At 36.7% G+C, this 17,087-nt stretch overlaps 2 protein-coding genes across 6 annotated transcripts in view; one reads left to right on the forward strand and one right to left on the reverse strand.

The window, feature by feature from the left end:
* rbks (ribokinase) overlaps positions 1 to 7,503 on the reverse strand; it is a 38,238-nt gene extending 30,735 nt beyond the window's left edge. Inside the window, exon 1 of one of the 4 annotated variants that reach the window (XM_030126664.1) lies at positions 7,453 to 7,503. In XM_030126664.1, the coding sequence (XP_029982524.1) occupies positions 7,453 to 7,461 (9 nt within the window). In that variant the 5' untranslated portion in view covers positions 7,462 to 7,503. Of the gene's footprint in view, positions 1 to 859; positions 938 to 1,450; positions 1,473 to 4,418; positions 4,443 to 7,452 lie in introns of those variants that run through there. The other 3 variants (XM_030126666.1, XM_030126667.1, XM_030126665.1) reach the window with 3 other exon arrangements.
* Positions 1,138 to 17,087, forward strand: part of babam2 (BRISC and BRCA1 A complex member 2) — a 92,353-nt gene continuing 76,403 nt past the window's right edge. Inside the window, exons 1-4 of one of the 2 annotated variants that reach the window (XM_030126661.1) lie at positions 1,138 to 1,241; positions 1,834 to 1,989; positions 4,431 to 4,507; positions 8,853 to 8,947. In XM_030126661.1, coding sequence (XP_029982521.1) covers positions 1,853 to 1,989; positions 4,431 to 4,507; positions 8,853 to 8,947 — 309 coding nt within the window. In that variant the 5' untranslated portion in view covers positions 1,138 to 1,241; positions 1,834 to 1,852. Of the gene's footprint in view, positions 1,242 to 1,328; positions 1,409 to 1,833; positions 1,990 to 4,430; positions 4,508 to 8,852; positions 8,948 to 17,087 lie in introns of those variants that run through there. The other variant, XM_030126660.1, reaches the window with a different exon arrangement.

Below are 17,087 nucleotides of genomic sequence, written 5' to 3' on the forward strand. Positions count from 1 at the left end.
TTTATCCAGCGCAATGTTTTGTAAGAATGTTCAAAAAGCACTGTATGCACCAGAACGAGCCATGAATCAATACATTAAGTACATATTGACCAGCTAAATAATGCATTTTACCTTGAGTTTCTACTGGATATTTTAAGACTAATTCTGAATAACATCTATGAAGGTGGGATATTCCAGCTGTGAAGTCAGGAGAGCCACCATAATGGAAAAACACTGTTGATACATGTAATTTCCTACATATTTATTTGTTATGTGTCTGATAGTTGACAAAAAAAACAAAGGAAAAACAAAAAAAGCGCATTTAGGTTTCATTTAGATGTTATATTTGTTATATTTTTACCTAAAAGTCATTTTACAAGTTATGGGACTCCACAAATCTCATTCTGTCTACTGTGTGAAAGGAAGTGAAAGCCTCATGTAGCTGTCACAAAGTTACAAGTTTAAAAGTAAGAAAGCTAACATATGCTTGGCTACATAACACAAATAAAATTAAAAAAATATATATATTCGTAGCATATTACGAAATAAAAGTTAAAAAAAAAAAAATCTTACTGGGTATATTTTTACATTAGTGTATAAAAGAGTAGTTACGCAGGCAGCCGTTTTAATTTAACTTCTTCTGTAAGACATTAGTTTCTTCATTTTCTACTGAAATGGGAAATGTCAGCAACAAATAGTCCGAACCAGTTAAAGCTGTCAAATTGCAAAATGATAATATAGTTAAGCTAATGTTGCAGCAACTACGTAAATTAATACTTTATTCGAAGATTGTGTGCACCAGCTCGATTTATTTAAACACTTAAGTCATATAAACCTTTCCGAGACAAAATGTCATGGATTAATGTAACATAATATTTACCTGGCATTCAAAGATATTCTTACAGAGTGTACAACTCTAAACACATTGTACTACACTACAAACGACGGTCAAAGTGCAAACAGCTGCGTTGTGTCAACGCTACTGCCGGATCAATATTTTGAAATTAAATTACTGTAAGTACATTTAACGTGCTTAAAAATTCAAGGTTATTTTAACAGACAAAGTAAACGTGTCTTATGGGTAATATAATATCAATAAATGTAGCTCAGGACGTAAGAAGTGTGATTATTCTAACAGGCATCACTGTGGGCAGCCAAGTCAGGGACCTTCAAAGGACCCAATAAAATGTAGCGGAAATGTTGAGAGCATGAAGTAAACATTGGCGTTCAGACTTAAAATATTCCACTTCCAGCTTTTTCAGGTACTCAAATGCACATTATCTGCTATATTTATATTTTCAGTAAGGAGCGACGTGTGTTTTTGACAGAACTAAACGTTTAAATTGTTGCAATTTGACGTAGAATTCTGCGATATGCTAAAAGTGGCTAACGATACCAAGCTTCCGAGTGTTGATATCCATACGAAAACGTTTGGGTCACTTTTGTCATGCCAAAAATAATTGATACTTACATTCTCTTTGTTTTTCTCGTATATGCACTCTACATGACAGTGTAAAAATAAGGGAGAAACTACTTTAATATCAGAAGTTGTACCGATGTTGTTTTTATATATTCATGAGCACCGAAAATAGTGAAACTGGGGTAATTATATGTTTATTGATAGCATGTAGACTTCTCTCATACCAAAACATATTATTCACAATAGAAAGTAAGAGACACTAGCCAACTAATAGTTATAGGGACGCATTAATGCTTAGTAGGACAGAGTAGTTAAACTGAGCTTTCACTGAGCAGACGTTCGTCACATCAGACATTTCCCATATACGGGCTGGTTTCATAACTACACATTGACGTCTTAACATTCCTGTCCTGTTTGACGTTGTTTGTCCACAGACTCCAGGGTGTGGGTAAAATGAACAACATGTCCCCTGAAGTTGCACTGCACCGGATCTCTCCTGAGTTGCGGCCGTTGCTGTGCAGTGTTGTCCGAAACGGCCGCGTTGGACTGGATTCCACGAACTGTCTCCGTGTCACAGACCTCAAAACGGGGTGAAGTGCACTTTTGAACCATACGCCCCCTTCAGATGTAGAATATAGCAAATACCTTTACTCAACTGCTCTATTCAAGTTCACAGTTGCGCAGATTTAAGTCTACTTGAGCATGTCCATTCTATACTATTCCTACTTCCCTGCATTTCAGAGGCATGAAATTGTACTTTATACTCTACTGCATTTGCCTGACAACTTAAGTTACTATTCAGATGACAGCTTTCATACTCTTTTCTGACCACTGAAGATCTCTTATCTCCAGATGTGTTGAGTTACTGAGTTATGAATGTTTGTGATAAACTGAAGGATTAAGTATATCTTTATGCAAAGCAAACTCTTTAAGAAGCTTCAATAACTAAAAAATGTGTAAAACTGAAGACAGGGCTGTTTTTTTTTTCCAAACTTGACTGGTTTAAGAATGTGGTTCACACAGGAGATTGGCTCTAACATGTGACGATTCAATGCAATGCATATATTACTTACAATTTTCTTAAGTTTAAACATGCACAGTAGTAAAATGCAACATGCACATGTGCAACAGTAATATGAAACCAAAATCATCATTTGTAACTGTAAAATACTGACACAGGTCGCTTTTCTGCACAGTAACCAGGGCTGGGTAGTATATTGAATTTATTTAATCAGTCAGGTATTTGCTTTCTGAAAATCATTAGAAATGTTCAAATCATAATATCAGGATTATTCCTCTGGAGGCCTTTGTTGTTCAACAAAAATTCCAAATTCAATCATTTAAGATTATTTAATACATTAAATGTAAATATGTGTCTCCAGTCTAATATGACACAAAATTTTATTGAAGAAAACTATTTTGAGTCATATTTTTTCTTGAGTTCATGCAGATGGGGCAAAAAATCTGTTAAAATACTCAATCATTCAAGCTAAGCTGCTGAATCTTTATCAAGTTTCTGCATCCACATATTTGTCTTTATCTTACCACAGTGATGCACCAAACATAAGGGTATGATATTAGAAATGACCTCTCACTCTGCAACTCTTTTTAAGAAATCTATATTTGACATGTAAAAATAGCTCTGCCGCCTACATTGCACAGTTAGGATGCTGGTTGCAGATGTGCAGTGTCATCTTATTCAAGAGATGCGCCATTTAATTTGCTCTGCAATTAGATACTTTGCAAATTAACTGTATTAGCAGAGTGCCAGTAGTGGCTAATAGTTAATATTAGGGGTCAAAAATAATAATACTGATATATATATATATATATATATATATATATATATATATATATATATATATATATATGTGTGTGTGTGTGTGTGTGTGTGTGTGTATATATGTGTATATATGTGTGTGTATATATATATATATATATATATATATATATATATATATATGTGTGTGTGTGTATATGTATGTGTATATGTATGTATGTATGTGTATATATATGTATGTGTGTGTGTGTGTGTGTATATATATATATATATGTATGTGTGTGTATATATATATATATGTATCTACACATATATATATATATATATATATATACATATATGTGTATACACACACACACACACACACTCACACACACATACATTGATGTTCAATTTAAACTTTTTTATTAATTATTTGTATTATTTGATGGTAAATTCAAGAGTTACCTGATTTAATAATGTGAAAGGCAGTTAATAGCTGACATGCATAATGCAATTTCCTTGGAAATTTTTGGGAGGGGAGGCAGGGATGATATCAGCCCCAAGGTATTATTATATCAGCCTTTGGAAAAAAAAAATCCATGCATGTTGGACCTCTAGTCCACATACGCTCTTGTGGATGGTATGATGGACATCAGGCTTTTTAATAGAAATTTGTGTCTGAAGAAAGAGAAGGATCAAATCTGCAACAAAACAAATGGTAGCAACAAAATGTCATGAATTTGAGTGCTCATTGAATTTTTTCTGAGGTGGGGAATTGTTGGTTTTGTTGCTATGCAAACAAAACAGTCTGGATGGTTTTGTAATGAGCATACTAACAACAAGTTATCTCAACAACATCTCCAATTGTTACTGTTAAATCAATATGCATTTCCTGGCAGTCCAAACTATTTAATGGTAAGAATAACAAATGTAGTCATAATACAGCACCAAACTTATTACTCATGCATACATTTTACACAGAATATGGAACCTGTATTTTATTGATTGACGTAATCCTGTCATAACCAAGTGCTAAAGTAAATTTAGGTCTTTTTATTTATGTGAACTTGTCCATTTTAACTTAAGTCTTTCTTGTGGCCATTGCACACCACCTCACACTTCAGCAATGTTTTAAAGCCCAATAAATGATTGAAAAGTTTTACTGAGTTACATTCACACCATAGTTAAATTGATAGTAGCACTTGCTGATGTGTACTGCCACTTTTAGATACTGACTTCTCTGTTGGTTTGGTTCACCTGTGTCTTTAGATGTACATCTCTGACCCCCGGTCCCTGCTGTGATCGCTTCAAACTTCACATCCCCTACGCTGGAGAAACCCTGAAATGTGAGTATATGATATGTAAGAATTTCTGAATCAATGCCCTGAAATCCACAGCTCAGTTTAGCCTTTGACGTTTGCTCCACTAATATTTCCCATGACTTGACTCAGTTAGTTCTTTTTAGAAACAGTGCTTGTACTTATAAAGTCACAAATAATTAGTAATGGATACTGTTTATCTGGAAATAATCAACCACCTGAGGCTCTTTACTTTACTGATCAGGCCTGTCTGTCAGGTTTTACTCCCTTTTCACCAGTATAGCACATTGTGTTTGTTAACAAGCACAAATTATTGTAAGACGTTGCTCATAGGCTGTGCAAGATTAAGTCTGTTTTAATCACATCTTTTTATGCATGTAGTTGTCTAAGGTAGAAGCCTATGGCCTATCAGTTTGCAGCCTGTGCTTAGTTTAATTGGCTGATTTTCCAGAAAACCTGGACTAAACTTTCAAAAGTGCATGTTCACAGTAAATTAATATTTCCATAAACATCACAATTATAACTGTTGTTTATGGTGATGTCTTCATCTATGTTATGGAGATAGTGAAGATTCATATATTTAAAACAAACCTGTATGCTAATACTGTTGTTTTCCCTAAAACATGTCTCTTTCTGGGAATTGTTCTTTTCCATATGTGTTCTTTAAATAAATGGGGAAAAAACCTCTATCTGGTTAGAAGAGAGGAGTCAACTCCGAACCCTTGTGCAGAACTTAAACACCGTGACTAGATAACCAAACTGCAGTTCAGGAATGTTTTTTAACTACTGCCAGACCCAAAGAGCCCACAGGAATTCTTTAACAACAAAAACAAGATGAATCTTTTTCTGGTGATGGTGCTACTTAATTACTGAAATGATCCCAGTAAACAACCTATGTCACTGAAATTTACTGGAATGGTCTCAAACATCTGAGTAGAATCCCACAACAGAGACTTTAATTTATGAGCATGCCCTTGAGTGCCTGATGGGCAACACTGAATGTCTAAACGTTGTCAAGTGTATTGGTATCATGATGTTGAATACTATAGGTTTAACTTGGTGTTACTGGAAATTAAGTGAGTCATGGGATGTGTGAGTACAAACATGTCTTAAAACACCTCATCGCTTATCAGATCGTGTCTCCATCATGCATGTATCCTGGTTTGTCACCAAGCTCAGTGCGTCACAATTAAGTCTATCGTGCAATTCATCTGGTACATGCATTTAAAAAGAAAAAGGCTCATGAACAGAAGCTATGTGCGTTGAACTTGCTTATGGTTTTAGGTTCAGACAGTTTGGCAACATTATGCTATATTTACACAAATGCCAGTTGATGTGTAAAATAAAAAAGTCCCATTGAGTAAATCATGATGTTTTTGAAACGTGTACTCTGTCTAGCAGGGGGAAGTAGACTTTGCTTATTTTGCAATTTTTTTTTTCTGTAAGTCTGTCCAGGCAACCTGTTTGAGGATGTTGAGGCTGGACTCAAGTAATTGGAGCATGAAAGGTTTGAGAATATGCAATGTGCAGTTAACCCTTTATCGCGCAAGTGACTGTTTTTGGTAATTTCTGCACACATTACAAGACAGTGACAGCAACAGTTAGAGTGAGGACAGTGAGTCAACAATCTCAGGTCCAATGTGGTCTACAGGGTCTGTAAGGTCCACCTCTGCATGAACAGTGACTGTACCTGCTTTGTTAGGTACCATGAAGTAATGGTACTAATGTAAGGAATGATGTTCAAAGGGATAATGTGGATGTTGACAGGTGTCTGGATCAGCACTTATGTTGGTCTAATGTTCTAAAATACATGTTCCTTTCACCTTACATGTGTTTGTCTTGTATTTTTTATACATAATTCTCTGATTTTTTTTTTTTTTTTTTTTTTTTGTTGTTTTTGCTACTTATGGGCGAGGGACCAAATATGGTAACTTCACTTACTTAGATTTTTTTATGACAATAAACAATTGTGAAAAATTTCCTAAAAGTATTAAAAGCTTGTGTCCAGCAGTAACACACTGAGGTGAAATTCTGAATTTCAGAGTATTTCTATGAGTGCCCTATAAAGGGTTAAGACTTTGAAAAGTTTTACTGTTATTTCCAACATTTGTATTTGAGCTTTGTTTGTGTTAAAGGAATGATATTTAGCTTTTTTTAATGAAATTATTTTAAAACAATTCCCTGTGGTCTACATAAACTGTAAATGCTCTGCTTGGGTCTGAATACTTCATTAATTAAACTCCACAGGTCCATCTTCAACCCTATTTCTGAGTTATGACCCCAGAAAGGTGGTTTTGAGCACTGGCCCTTTAAATGCAAATGACCTCTTCACGCCCCACCCCCTCCAGGTTGTTGGCTGTGCTGCTCTGTCCCATTCAACCAACAACTGAACATTTTAGGTAATCTGATTGAAGTTTGGACATATTTTTAGTATGGGCTACAACTGCTGCTGCTGACAAACAATTATGTCGTAGTCGGAGAAATGTTTGTCGGAAGTGTTGACCTTATATGTGCAAATGTCGTGATGTAACTAGTTATAGATGTAACAAATTAAGCAGGAATTAAAACAGGTTGTAGAGATCGGCTTGACTTTTGCCAAAATGAATATAAAGATAGCTTTGCAGCACCTGGAGGGTTCAAATTCAAACTTTTTGAACTATTAGGGTCCACAAATACAAAAATAAATGGACCAAAGACTAATAAAAGTGGGTTTAGCAAAATATGACCCCTTTAAACTAAAGCTGATTTATGTCTGTTGCATAACTTTGAAATTGATGGGATAATTTATTTGTGCAGAACATCACTTCAATAATTTGTGAATCCAGATTTGGAGTTTTATCATGTGACAGCCATTTAGTGTGACCTCTTTAAAGCCTTAAGGTGTTAAATCTACTGTATATGTGCTCTAGTCTTTAATTTATGGAGACATCAGGGCTACAGTCTGGAAGGAGAAAAAAAAGAAAGAAACAGACCTCTGGCATTCTTGCATGGCACGAGACTTCTCTGCAGCTGTTGTACTAGTTGTTGTAGTTGCCTGTGCTTTGGCCTCAGGAAGAAGGTTTGTTTAATCAAGGATGCAGGCTGCAGGTTGGTGCCAGTCCGTGGACCTGCCTACTGATCGCGTGCAAAAACATGGCACACTGTGCACCCAGCTCTGCACCATTATACAAGCCCTGCCTCCTTGGCCTTCACCTCAGTGCCTTGTTCTGCTGAACAGCAATTTGTGGCCTTTGTTGTTGTACGTTTTACACCCTTAAGACCTGAATAAAACGTCTACCCATAATAGAAGTTGGAGTTTGAGAGGCCACTTTACAAAGCCTTAAAGCTATTCTTTGATTCAAACTTTGAGAAGACATGCAGTTTCATAAAGACCTATGTGTGTATGAGTAGGCTGTGCTTCTCTGCTGCTGTCTGTAGGATATAGAAAAGCCTGTATATGTTGCCGTTCCAAGACCTCCATTTTCGTCTGGATGTGTGCCAGCACATCTCTGACTTCCACTTGAGCAGCACGTACGGTCGTCTCCTCATTTGACTCTTCTCCAGAAAAAAATACTTTCATATGTGCTTACTTGCCTCTTTTGTTGCCACTGGAACATCGAAAAAGCAGAACAGAACAAAAGAGTTGAATGTTTTGAACCAGGCAAAGCAATGTGTAACATGATGGGAGTTTTAATGTCTTATTCTCCTTACAGCTTTATTTCATATGTGAATACAGTCGAATATTTTGTACTATTTTAGCATTTCGCACTTGTCTAACGTTTGTCAATGTTATAAAAGAGTAAAACCACTTTGATTATTCTTTTTACATGCTTTAAATGAGGAAAAAATGCAATTATGTTCACAAGACAGACCTGTCTGGTAGGATTTAGGTAGTGTCACAACTGCAGTAAATGTCAAGTTTGTTTATTACATGAGTCGCTTGAATTAAAAGACCCCTGAGCTCAAATGCAATATCCAGTTGGTAATGCAGCCACTGCAAAAAAAGAAGAAAAATAACCTCAACAAGTCATTTCATGTCAGATCATTCCAAAGAATTATGGGTATGCAAAGTTTCAAATGGTTCCCACTACTATTTTCTGTGTTTCAGAAAGAATGAAACCAAAATTAACACAGCCCTCAGGTTTTCTTTAACTTATGAAAAAAATGTTGGAGTATTAATAACTGTGCAGTGTGATGTGCAGGTTTATTGAAATGAGCTTACAATATGTGAGGATAGATTTTCTCACTGAAGTTGTCTCTACTGCTTCAACATGACCAAACTGTAGTGATTGTGGGTTATTTCTTTTCACAGAATGTAGTAATATGATACACAGTGATATGCAGTAAGTGCACATCTTCAGTCAGTCCTAATCATTTTTCTCTTTTCTCCCAGGGGATATCATATTTAATGCACGATATCCAGAACTGCCTCCAGATTTTATCTTCGGGGAAGATGCAGAGTTTCTCCCTGAGCCCTCAGAACTACCAGTGAGTAGCGACACTCGTGTTTCTCCTGCACAGTTCAGTGTGGGGTCTAAATGTCAGTGCAATGCTTCAAATCACTGTTCACAAGTTCACTGATCCCAGTAGTCCGAGGTAGTTGAAGAAGTGTCACATTCAGCTTTTGGAAAGTGTGCAGCTACTGCGGCTGTCGCAGTGGTAGATACCTGGAGATGTTGCAATAATCAACAGTTGCATTTCATTCTTAACTCTGTTTTGACTTGTGTCTTATCTGCAAATCTCACCCGTTCTATATATTTCGTGATTCAGCAGTAGCCTAGCCTAAACAAGAAAAAGGGTTGTTTCAGTTTGTGTATGCACAGTATGCTAACCTGCTAAATAAAGACAGTATAGACTACCCAGCGCTGACGGTAAGAACACTTGATTGAACAGATTATGAGCTTCATTCAGGAAAGTCACCTGGGGCACCAATGGTCTGTTTGATGTTGGTTTCCGTAATTATAATTTTTGTCAAAACTTGTCTCCCAAGAACTCTGTCAATGATGCAAAGTTAAGCAGAAAACACTAAGATAAAAATAGCAGGAATTTGTGAAGTATTTGGTGTGTGGCATGGGAACTGGTTTTCAGAGACTGATAGCATCTGCCATTTCAAGCAGGGAGCTTTAATGTTGACTTAAGCAGTAGGACAACACGTAGTTAAACATGTCCATAAATATTTTATTAGTGTGGATGTCTCTGCCACATTTAGTTTTCTGTCTTTCATTATTTTAATAGTCCACTACGGGATGTTACTATCAATTACAAGGTAATAGTCAGGAAATATTGTCAGGAAATTGTAAGAATGTGTGTTTCTCTGCGGCACAATCCAAAGTTCTCTATTTTCAGCATCAGACTTGGACTGTGTAAAACACTTTTTAAGGCTCGAAAGCTCCTTGAACACATGAGGAAGGAACATTTTCTGTAAAGTGACAGAAAACATTTGTCTTGGCATGAAACGTTTTGCATATTTTTTTCATGCCCTTCCTAGTCAGTCACCCGGGCTCCACTCAAGAATCAACGCTCCATTTTAAAGCATTTATGTTGCATAAATGTACCGACATAAAGTGTTAGCGGTTTCACACATCGAAGCAGCTGCAGCCGATGAAATGTTACTGTTGTATGGGTTTTTAAAGGCTTAAAAGAATGAGACACCATGTTTTTGTGACGGTGCCACGGAGCGATGTCTTTTTGTCTCTATGTGCTTGACATTTTTAACCAGTGTGTCTCATTAAAAGAAATTAAATCTGGTGCAAACCTTTCATCAGGAGGTGAGAGCTGACCCTTCTGACCTTTCGTTTTCTACCAGAACAACCAGCTTAGTTACAAAGACACAAATTCTCCAGTTATGTTAAGTGTAAAATGCCAGTGTTTTGGCTGTCTTTGACTCAGTGTGGGGTTGACTGTGGAGATTATCAGGCGTTGGTGGAGAGCTACACTCTATTGAGTTCTTGTTGTTGTTGTTACAACCTTGCAGTTATCCACGGCTATTTTTGAAGCAGCCTAGCACGGAGAAGCTAAATTCCCCTGCTTGTGTCAGAGTCTGGGAGAGGAGAGGGGAGTATTGCTCACCGTCTCAGAAATCCAGCTGTGCACATAAGGGGAAGTACCTCTGCTGAGCCAGTGCTTGGCAGCCCGTCGCTTGTTTATTTTCTCGCTTATATCCTTGCTGTGTTTCTCTGTTCGTGCTTTCATAATCCTCCTTCGTCTGTGACTCTGCCTGAGATCTTTCTCTCCTACTCACTCCTCTTTCCTGTACATTTTCAGTAAGTACATCCCCTCGTATAAACTCAGAATTCCCAGCAATTCCTGAAATTTCCACCCGTGTACCCAGGGAATTCTTTTTACCATCAGCACCGGAACTGCAAATTTAGAAGGAATCCTCTTAAAACTTTTCTCTTGAAGGACTTTCTTAGGAATATTTTCCATATTTGATGAAATGTAGGCATTACAGTAAGAATTACAGTAACCCTTTCCTTTTGCTCTACTAGTAAATACATTTCTACTAAAAGATCAAAGTCCACGTTTGCCCCTCACAAGCAGTGTTTCTGGCCTTTGCTGACCAAGTGGGGTAAACATTAGGGTTAATTTTAGGTCCTCTGTCAGTGCCTGGTTGAATTCTTGATGTCTCAGCAACACATTGCTCTTGTTTACAGCCGGCCAAGGCTATCATTAGCTCCTCTGTTGAGCCTTGTGTTTTTCCCTGTTGTCAGAACTCGAGCAGGTTTGTTATCCATGAAACTTATCACTGTTTCAAACAAAAAAAAAAAAATACAGACTGAAAAATACACAACGCATTACGGTTCAGCGCCCATACTTTGCAAGCTCTACTGACACAGACATGAAATAGCAAAGCATCAATAATGACGAAATCCCCAAACCTCAGTTATTAAAGTCCTTTCAACATTTTCCCCACAATACATGAAAGGTCCGTAAATACTCCAGCTAAATGATGACAGGCCACGAGCTCCACAAATAAACCCTTTTTTTTTTAAATAGCACAACAGTTGCATGGAGAAAACTCTGCTACAAATTTACTGAGGTTCAGTGTTGCATTGTTGCTAGGGCGCAATAGTTCACTTGGCAAATGCAAATCTAGGCTAAATGGCATCCAGACCGAGGCTAATTGGCCACCAGGGCAGCTCCCCACCTCAGACTGCTTTGAACCTCTTACTGTTTTGAACTGGTCAGTCATGCTAACCCTCGCCTTAACAGCGTCAGTCCAACAGTGCAGGCTCTGTAGAAAGCTCTCTGCCAGTCTAACAGGTTTATTTTAGGCAGATAGGAAGGCTTTGCCCCTTTCAATGAGGAAATAAATCCTGAAATTTAACTCATCACTCTGGCACTTTTACAGCCCTCTATCATTAACCTATAAAGACCCAAACATCCACCATCGACCAAAAGCATCTACTGATCTAAAATGTTCAGTAACTATTGATCCACTAATCCTATCAATACATGTAAATAGCTGGTGTAAAATACAGTTTGTCATTTTTTCATGGTCATCAGGTATGACCCATTTGGACATTCAGAGGCTCTGTAGTTACTATGGAAACACCGTCATCTTCTACAACATTGATTCACCAGTAAAACCCATGGCGTCTGACAAATAACAGTGGTTGGAGACACTTGAGTTTTGTTCAGTTATTTATATATATATTTTTTAAAATTTTTATTAGATCTTTATTTAAACAGATAGAATCCCATTGAGATCAAGATCTCTTTTACAAGGGTGACCTGGCCAAGAGGTCAGCAGCACATGCCATGAAAGAAAACAGGTTTTAGAGATGGGTAGCAACAATAAATTAAAGCAAACAGTAATATTGTTTAAACAGAAAAATTGAACAGTTTTTTTAAAGTGCAGTTGGTAAGGTGCAAAAATTTAATTGAGGTCACAGCAATTTAAAAACAGGCACTGTCCGATTGACTCTCGCTGTCTTGTCCATAAAACAGAGCGAAAAGCTTGGAATGACATGAGTTGTGGCATTTTTAGCTCCATTTGAAATGTACTCCAGGCGTAGGGGGCAGCAAAGCTGAAAGCTCGCTTCCCCAATTCAGTCGTCACTTGAGGTACATTCAAATAATACAGGTCACAAGACCGTAAAGAATATTGACTGGTTGAGCTTTGGAGAAGAGAGGATAATTAAGATGGTACCATACCTAGAGGAGCTTTGTAATGACAGATTATCTGTAAAACTCACTTTTTCTTCATTTTTTTTTGTTTTGTTTTAACTTTTGAATTAACTCTGTGTTTTCATGAATATCTAAATCAAATATAGGAAATCAAATAGAAAAACACCTGATTTTCACTGGAAAAATGCAAAATACAGAGGATAGTAATATTATAAATGGTGATAAATCACTTAGGAAAGGTTAAATAGAGGGAACTGTCACAAAAGTAACACCGGGTCTTTATGGGTTAAGATTTAATTGATACCAATTGGCAGTAAAATGGGGGTTTTTCTAAGCTTCCTTGATTGAGGTGTACATGTTTAGACTGTTGTTAAATATTGAAATAGTAGAAAACACTGACTATGGAAACTGAAGACCAAAGTAATCTGGAACATATGTGGGATGAGAGCTTCTTGGACTGTCTCTGTCTGTCCTGACAGCACTGGTATGTACTGTATTATCTGTTATACAGATACCAGACCCCCATTATTCAGCATATATTTTGCAAACTGTTGGTATCAGTAGGAGCTGTCATTGATAACAGCCTCTCAATGGAATTTAACTTTTAGGGCCCATAAAATCTAACAAAATATGCACCTACAATCATCTGGTTGTTTAGTTCCACATTTATTTATTTATTACTGTGACACTTATGTTCAGTGACTCAGATGCAGTTATTTTTTGATTTATTTCTTTTTTTTTTTTTCTCCTGTACTTTTACCTGCAGATGTTCAGTTCAGCAGTTGGCAACATTAGTCTAAACTGTAAATAGTGAGGAAAAACTACGTTGCTCGGCCAAAGGGAGAAAAATTAAAGCCACATTCAGAATATGCTGCTGAACCAGCTTTTAATATGATTACAGGACACATTTGCAGTGGTCTTGCAATGTTGCAGTAAATGTCAGAACATTTATTTCCATCTAGATATGCATTTATTTTTCCCCAGGATCTTGTATTGATAATGGGAGAGTTGAACCATTGTGTAAAGTTTTCTTCATCACATCCCAAGGATTCTCAATGTGTTCAGGTCTGGACTCTGTGGTGGCCAATCTGTGTACAGAAGTGATGTCTGATGCTCCCTGGACCACTCTTTCACATTTTGAGCCTGATGAACCCTGATATTGTCATTTCGGAATTAGTCTACGTCATCCAAGAAGAAAGAAATCTAGTATGTTCAGGTTCATCTGACCTCATTTTATGGACACATAACGTTACTGAACCTAGACTTGCTCAACTGAACCAACCCCAGATCATAACACTGCCCCCACAGGCCTGTACTGTAGGCACTAGGCATGATGGATAATCATCCACCTCTCCTCTCACCCTGATTCATTCATCAGTCTGGAACAGGGTCAGTCTGGACTCATCAGACCACATGACCTTTTTCTTTTGAAACACAGTCCAATCTTTATGCATCAATCAAACTAGTGGTTGTTTAAGAAATAAGAAGCGACTCCATCAGTTAAAGAACTTGTGTAATGTGCAGTGTATTAACTCAAAGGGTGAAAAAGTATTCCCATGTATTTTTTATTTAATTTTTTTTTACAGTCAGCTGACGTTCTGCAGTTATTGATCTGTTACTTGGACTTGGAGGTTCAGTTCAACAGTTATCTAGTTTTTAATTAAAGGGAAATCATTAATTTCCTATAAGCAAAATGGGTTTTTTTGTCTTTGATAATGATTTCAGCTTTTGCCTGCACCAAGCTATCATTAATATATCTGCACTTAAAATTCCACATTTAAGCGTCCTTTGGTCTGTACATATACAAAGCCCATTATTTTACATTTGCATGTTTGCATTTGAATGGATCATTTTAGTGCAAAAAGGTGCAATGGATCAGCAAAAACAGGAAAAAACAATCAAACCGAAGCAACTTTGACTAATATGAAAACACTTACTGTTTGTGGCATAACTAAACAGTCATGTTTCAGCACAGTATTGAACTTTTCTGTGGTCATAGTTATTTATTCCATGACTAAGTTTGATTCTACTGGCCTGTAGAAGTGAGACATAATGTTCTTCATTAAATTCACAATATTGCAACGTAGTTATGTATGCAGTATGGTGGATGATTTGACAGAACACTAAAAAGCTTTAATTATTTTTTGCTGTAGGTGGTTAAGTTACATGTCCAAAGAGCAGTGACTACAGCTGTAATGTATATTAAGACCACAGGATAGAGCAAGTTTTATTGTTTACTCATTTTTTTATACAGTTCTCTTGTAGTGATTAATTTTTGGTTCAAGGCAAATGAGGCCTGTACTTCAATATAATCCACATAGAATAAAGAGGCAATGAATGCAGTATACAAATATTCTGTACATCCTAACAGGATTATTATGTAGAAAACTAATAACTACTGCATTGATCATCATTTTGTTCAAATTATGGAGGTTTTACAGCAGTGTTTTTCAACCTTGGGGTCAGGATCCCATGTGGGGTTGCCTGAAATTTCTAACAATTGATAAAAAAAAAAAAAAAAAAAAAATAACATGTTAATAAAAACATATGGTGAGTTAAGAGAGACAATCCCAATACATAAAAGGCATGACAAACTGTGAGTCTGAAACTGAAGCACTGTGGTACTGTTTATCTTTCAAATGTTCATTGTGGTCGGTTTCAGATGCTGCAGCTCTTTCATAATTTATAGTTTTAGTTATTGTTTGTTCAGTATTAATTGTCAGCCTTGTAAATCCAAGCTGGACTGACTGTACATATCCTGACCAAGGAGAATAAAATTCTCACTTTGTGCAGTAATCTACACCTGGCTTTACTGCCTCCGTCCATAATAATATACATTATATAGATTAAATGTCCTCTAAAATAAACGTTTATTTGCAACATAGTACAGCAAACTATTACATGATCAAAAACAAATTAATTTTAGCAAAAAAAAGTCTCCGTTTTGAATGTCTGGGGTCGCCAGAAATTTGTGATGTTAAAATGGGGTCACGAGCCAAAAAAGGTTGGGAACCACTGTTTTAGAGTGGGACATAATCCTTTTGTTTAGTGTAAATATTGCATTTGTCTAGGCTGTTTCAATTCATTACATGTTTTTGTGCTAGTTGTGTTTAAAGTACTTTCCTGTAGAGCAGCAATAGTGCTTTATCTTAATAGGTTTTTATCTTGTTTGCCTTAGTACCGCTACATTTAGACTGTTAATATCAGAAAAAAATAAACCGGCCACTTCATTTCCTTTGAAAAATGATGAAGTTGTGTAGATCTATTTCCAGTCCGTTTCCCCTGTGACTGCTTTTCAATTACACCACACCTTTTCCGAGCCAATACAACAGGCTTTTTCAGTGATCAAGCTTGCATTAAACGTTGTCATGAGTGGAGAGGCACGAGTCTAATGGAGACTAGTTTGGAAAGATGGTGCTATTGACAGGAATACGATGGGGTACGTGCAGCCCACGGGTTACCGGGAAGAATGACCAGAGAGAGGACGTGACAGACGGAGACAGGAAGGGAGGGAAGGTGGAGGGCAATACTACTGAATGTCTTTACGTAGAAGATATTGCATCATGTTGTTTTTTCTTCCCTTATTCTATAAATGATGACGGCAGAAAATGTTGTAATGTTATGTGGAACATCCATACGATATAAAACCAGTAACCAATTTTGTAAAAAAAAAAAAAAAAAAGAACGAAAGAAAGAATCAGCACACATACTGTGTCTGGGTGTGATTATAATCATGTATTCCTCTTATTTATGTTTTCATGATGTGGTCATTATGACATTATGATGCAGTGTTCTGTAATCATACATTTTCTTCCCTTCAGTCTCTTTTATGATTTGTTGTACACACTCACTGCACACCCGCATTTGTACATGAGTTATAGGTACTGAAATTGTGCAAATTAAACATTTCAAAGCACAGTGAGAAGACCATCCTGGTGGTTTTGTGTGTCTTGGCGCAGCAGTGAAACTACAAATCATGTGTACCTTAGATCACTGACACTGATTTGGATAAACAGTTGCAGCACATCTAAACTGAAATCACAAGATCATAACAGACTCATAACTCTCAGAGGAGCAGGACAGCCTTCAGGGTTTTTTATAGACCTAACTATGTCATCAGGATCTGTCTGTTAATCTTTTAAAGTGCATTGTCCTTTCAGGGTTCATACGGGCCCTTGAAAGCCTTGAAAATGCTTGAATTTCAATGTTGTGTTTTCAAAGTCTGAAAAGTGCTTGAATTTTAGTTTAAGGGCTTGAAAGTGCTTGCAATTATAATTCTGTGATGTAATTTATGTATTACCCCACCCCCCAAAGGGGAGGTAAGGGGTATTGTTTTATGTTTGTTTGTTTGTTTGTTAACACTCTAGCAGCATAACTATTGGTTGAATTCATGCCAAATTTGGTTTATAGATTTCCAGTGACCCAGAATAGATCTGATTACATTTTGGGAAAAGTTGGTCAAAGTTCAAATTTTTATGAATATTTAAAATCTTTTTTT

This window comes from Sphaeramia orbicularis, chromosome 22 (genome assembly GCF_902148855.1).
Source record: "Sphaeramia orbicularis chromosome 22, fSphaOr1.1, whole genome shotgun sequence".
In the NCBI taxonomy this organism is placed as follows: domain Eukaryota; kingdom Metazoa; phylum Chordata; class Actinopteri; order Kurtiformes; family Apogonidae; genus Sphaeramia; species Sphaeramia orbicularis.